Source organism: Calidris pugnax, unplaced genomic scaffold (assembly GCF_001431845.1).
Source record: "Calidris pugnax isolate Ruff unplaced genomic scaffold, ASM143184v1 scaffold465, whole genome shotgun sequence".
Lineage (NCBI taxonomy): Eukaryota > Metazoa > Chordata > Aves > Charadriiformes > Scolopacidae > Calidris > Calidris pugnax.
In genome coordinates this window covers 1019-6273 of record NW_015091184.1, presented here as the reverse complement: position 1 = coordinate 6273, position 5255 = coordinate 1019, and the positions used below count along the sequence as shown (strand labels likewise).

General features: G+C 59.4%; 1 protein-coding gene across 1 annotated transcript in view; it reads left to right on the top strand.

Moving 5' to 3' along the window:
* RNF121 (ring finger protein 121) overlaps positions 1-5255 on the top strand; it is a gene marked incomplete at its 3' end in the record, with an annotated part of 17273 nt that overhangs the window by 11350 nt on the left and 668 nt on the right. Inside the window, exon 6 of the mRNA XM_014959492.1 lies at positions 1396-1529. Coding sequence (XP_014814978.1) covers positions 1396-1529 — 134 coding nt within the window. The remainder of the gene's footprint in view (positions 1-1395; positions 1530-5255) is intronic.

Sequence of the window (5255 nt, the reverse complement as noted above, 5' to 3'; positions counted from 1 at the left end):
CCCTCCAACCTGCCCTTGAACCCCTCCAGGGATGGGGCAGCCACAGCTTCTCCACACAACCTGGGCCAGAGTCTCACCACCCTCACACCAAAGCATTTCTTCCCCACATCTCATCTCCATCTCCCCTCTTTCAGGGTCAAACCCTTCCCCCTCCTCCTAGGGCTCCCCTCCCTCATCAAGAGTCCCTCCCCAGCTTTCCTGGAGCTCCTTGAAGGAGCTGTGGGCTTATCAAGGGTCCCTCCCCATCTCTCCTGGAGCTCCTCGGAGGAGCTGTGGGCTCCCTTGAGGGTGGAGAGCTCTGGATAGACCCAAGAGCTGGGCAATCGCCAACCGTATGGAATGTAACAAGACCCAAGTCCCAGATTCTCCACCTGGGACAGGATAATCCTGGTTATACGTAGACCTTGGGGGTGGAGGAGCTGGAGAGCGGCCCCACGGAAAGAGATCTGGGGGTTTGGGTTGGTGGCAAGTTGGATAGGAGCCAACAGCGTGGTCTGGTAGCCCAGAGGGGCAACCATGTCCTGGGGTGCATCAAGCACAGCATCGTGAGGTGGTCAAGGGGGTGATTGTCCCACTTGACAACCCACCTCGAGGTCTGTGTGGTGTTTTGGAGGCCTCAGGAGAAGGAGATCAAACTGTTGGTGTGTCCAGAGGGTGACCAAGATGGTCTTGAGGGCAAGGCGTAGGAGGAGCAGCCGAGGTGGCTTGTTCAGCCTGGAGAAGAGGAGGTTGAGGGGTGACATCCCAGTCTGCACCTTCCTCACGAGGGGCAGCAGAGGGGGGAGGTCCTGATCTTCTCTTTCTGGTGAGATGAGTTGGACACATGGTTGGACTCGATGATCTCGAAGGTCCCCTTCCAACCTGGACCATCCTATGACACGAGGAAATGGGATGAAGCTGCATCAGGGGAGGTTCAGGTTGGACTTGAGGAGAAGGTTCTTCACCAAGAGGGTGGTCTCTTCATACCTGGACCAGGCTCCCTGGGGCAGTGGTCACCACTCCAAGCCTGTCACAGTTTGGGGACCATCTGGGTGACGCTTTTAGTCGTATGGTTTGGTTTTAGGTGGCCCTGCGAGGAGCTTGGACTTGATGGTCCTTGTGGGTCCCTTCCAACTTGAGATGCTCTTGGATTCTGTGTCTCCCAGCCTGGCCCTGGGACACAGCAGGAGGGTTGTCCCTTTGGGTCAACCCTGTGACCTCCAGCTTGTCCTCTCCTTGTCCCCAACCCATCAGGGAGGGAAGGGGGGTGGTCCCTGGCGTGTGGAGGGCTTCTCGCAGTTCTTTCCCGCAGCTGGACCCACAACAAGGGTTTTCAGCCCCAAAAACTGAGGTGGGACCTCCTGGGGGTTCTGACCTGCATGAAGGTCCCCCTCCATGTCACCTCTCTCCCCCCAGTTCTACAGCGCCTCGGGGATGCCCACCAAGCACCTCTCCGACAGCGTCTGCGCCGTCTGCGGCCAGCAGATCTTCGTGGACGTCAACGAGGAGGGCATCATCGAGAACACCTACCGCCTCTCCTGCAACCACGTGTATCCTTCTCCTCCTTCTTCTCCTCCTTCTTCTCCTCCTTCTTCTCCTCCTTCTTCTCCTCCTTCTTCTCCTCCTTCTTCTCCTCCTTCTTCTCCTCCTTCTTCTCCTCCTTCTTCTCCTCCTTCTTCTCCTCCTTCTTCTCCTCCTTCTTCTCCTCCTTCTTCTCCTCTTCCACCTTCCCTCCACCCCAGAAATGCCATCCCACCAACCCACCAACCAACCAACCCACCCACCACCTCCAGGAGCTGCTGATCTGGTGCATGATCGTTGCCTGTGTCATTGCTGACTCGGCACGGGAGGAGATGAAACGGGCACAGACTTGAACATGGGAAGTTCCACCTCAACACGAGGAGGAACTTCTTCCCTGTGAGGGTGGCAGAGCCCTGGAAGGGGCTGCCCAGAGAGGTGGTGGAGTCTTCTTCTCTGGAGACATTCCAAACCCTGCCTGGACATGTTCTTGTGGGACCTGCTCTGGGTGGGACCTCCTTTAGCAGGGGTGGGACTGGGGGATCTCCAGAGGTTCCTTCCAACCCCATGTCAATCTGTGGTTCTGATATCACCCCCTTGTGTGATAAAAAGGGTCGTTTCCTCTTCCTTCTCCCCCCACCCTGGAGCTCTGGTGGGGTCTCCATGAGGCTACACCTCATTTTCTGACCACCTTTGCCCCATCTGGGACCTGTTTGATGGCTCCAAGGGTGAGGTAGGGACACAAATTGTCCCCAGTCCGGCTGCCACTCGCCCTTGTCCTCTCCTTGGAGAGCCAGCGCCGTGGCTGAGAGCTTCTGAAGGGGGTTTGTTGGGGGGAGAAAACACTGAGCATCTCTTAAAAACACATTTTTCCCCCCCCAGCTCCAGCAGGAGCTTTGTCCTTCCCCCAAAAACTCTTCTGGTTGCGCGTGGTGGTGGTGATGATGGTGGTGGTGGTGCTGGTGCTGGTGGTGGTGGTGCTGGTCATGATGGTGGTGCTGGTGCTGGTGGTGCTGGTCATGATGGTGCTGGTGGTGCTGGTGGTGCTGGTCATGATGGTGGTGCTGGTGATGATGGTGCTGGTGATGATGGTGGTGGTGCTGCTGGTCATGATGGTGGTGCTGGTCATGATGGTGGTGGTGGTCCTGGTGCTGGTGGTGCTGGTCATGATGGTGGTCCTGGTGCTGGTGGTGCTGGTCATGATGGTGGTGGTGCTGCTGGTGGTGCTGGTCATGATGGTGGTGGTGGTGGTGATGGTGGTGGTCCTGGTGGTGGTGGTGGTGCTGGTGATGGTGCTGGTCATGATGGTGGTGGTGGTCCTGCTGGTGGTGCTGGTGCTGGTGGTGCTGGTGCTGGTGGTGCTGGTGCTGGTGATGATGGTGCTGGTGGTGCTGGTGATGGTGGTGCTGGTGATGGTGCTGATGGTGATGGTGCTGGTCCTGGTGCTGGTCCTGGTGGTGGTCCTGGTGGTGGTGGTGGTGGTCCTGGTGGTGGTGATGATGGTCCTGGTGGTGGTGATGATGGTGCTGGTGATGGTCCTGGTGGTGCTGGTGGTCCTGGTGGTGGTGACATTTTTCCCCCCCAGCTCCAGTGGCAGCTTCATCCTTCCCCCAAAAACTCCTCTGGTTGTGCGTGGTGGTGCTGGTGGTGGTGCTGGTGATGATGGTGGTGGTGCTGGTGGTGCTGGTCATGATGATGGTGGTGCTGGTGGTGGTGGTGCTGGTTCTGGTGGTGATGGTGGTGGTGGTCCTGGTGCTGCTGCTGGTCCTGGTCCTGGTGCTGGTCCTGGTGCTGCTGCTGGTGGTGCTGCTGGTGGTGCTGCTGGTGTGCTGGTGATGGTGCTGGTCATGATGGTGGTGGTGGTCCTGCTGGTGGTGCTGGTGCTGGTGGTGCTGGTGCTGGTGGTGCTGGTGCTGGTGATGATGGTGCTGGTGGTGCTGGTGATGGTGGTGCTGGTGATGGTGCTGATGGTGATGGTGCTGGTCCTGGTGCTGGTCCGTGGTGGTGGTGATGATGGTGGTGGTGGTGCCGGTGATGATGGTGGTGGTGGTGCTGGTGGTGCCAGTGGTGCTTGTGCTGGTGGTGATGGTGGTGATGCTGGTGGTGGTGCTGGTGGTCCTGGTGATGGTGCTGGTGGTGCTGGTGCTGGTGATGGTGGTAGTGATGGTGCTGGTGATGATGGTGCTGGTGCTGGTGATGATGGTGCTGGTGATGCTGGTGATGCTGGTGGTCCTGGTCCTGGTGGTGATGGTGCTGGTGCTGGTGGTCGTGATGATGATGGTGATGGTGGTGGTGGTGCTGGTGCTGCTGGTGCTGCTGGTGGTGGTTTCGATACCCTGGGGATTGCTCATCCCTCCCCATCAGCTGATGGATGCCCAGTCACCTCCGAAACTGGAAGTCCCGTGGCTCGAGGCGGGGGATTTTCTCAGTCGTGACTCAGCTCCGGGGTTGGGGTGTGTGTGTGTCCCCTTGTCCCCCCTCCCTCCTCGGTGGCACCAGTTGGAGGTGGTTTCCACACTGGGGCCTCCCAGCGAAGGGCAGGCTGGGCAGAACTTGGTGCTTGGAATGGGAAGTTTCCTGGTGGGGCTGGAAACCTCCTCGTGTTCCCCTCCTCGTCTTCCCCCAAGGTTCCTGGTGGGGCTGGAAGCTCCTCGTGTTCCCTCAAGGTTCTTGGTGGGGCTGGAAGCTCCTCGTGTTCCCTCAAGGTTCTTGGTGGGGCTGGAACCACCTCGTCTTCCCCCATGGTTCCTGGTGGGGCTGGAACCTCCTTGTGTTCTCCCAAGGTTCTTGGTGGGGCTGGAAACCTCCTCGTGTTCCCTCATGGTTCCTGGTGGGGCTGGAACCTCCTCGTGTTCCCCCACGGTTCCTGGTGGGGCTGGAACCTTCTTGTGTTCCCCCACAGTTCCTGGTGGGGCTGGGACCTCCTCGTCTTCCCCCACGGTTGGTTCCTGGTGGGGCTGGAACCTCCTCGTCTTCCCCCACGGTCGGTTCCTGGTGGGGCTGGAACCTCCTCGTGTTCCCCCACGGTTCCTGGTGGGGCTGGAACCTTCTTGTGTTCCCCCAAAGTTCCTGGTGGGGCTGGGACCTCCTCGTCTTCCCCCACGGTTGGTTCCTGGTGGGGCTGGAACCTCCTCGTCTTCCCCCACGGTTGGTTCCTGGTGGGGCTGGAACCTCCTCGTCTTCCCCCACGGTTGGTTCCTGGTGGGGCTGGAACCTCCTCATCTTCCCCCACGGTTGGTTCCTGGTGGGGCTGGAACCTCCTTGTGTTCTCCCAAGGTTCTTGGTGGGGCTGGAAACCTCCTCGTGTTCCCTCATGGTTCCTGGTGGGGCTGGAACCTCCTCGTCTTCCCCCACGGTTGGTTCCTGGTGGGGCTGGAACCTCCTCGTCTTCCCCCACGGTTGGTTCCTGGTGGGGCTGGAAGCTCGTGTTCCCCCAGGTTCTTGGTGGGGCTGGAACCTCCTCGTGTTCCCCCACGGTTCCTGGTGGGGCTGGATGGTCAGTGTGATGGTCACAACCCTCGTGGTCCATCCCACCACCCCAAGAGCCCTGTTCCTCTGTTCCTGGAAGGCGTTGGAGCTTCTAGGAAAGGGTTGTGCAAAGCGGGGTTGACTCTCTTTGACCTCGATGGTTTCCTCCATCCATGTGTGTGTGTGTGTGGGTGGGTCTTCCTCCCCACCTCCTCTTCCTCCTCCTCCTCCTCCTCTTCCTCTTCCTCCTCCAACCCCCGGTGGGTTCCCCTTAACCTGCTGCTCCCCAG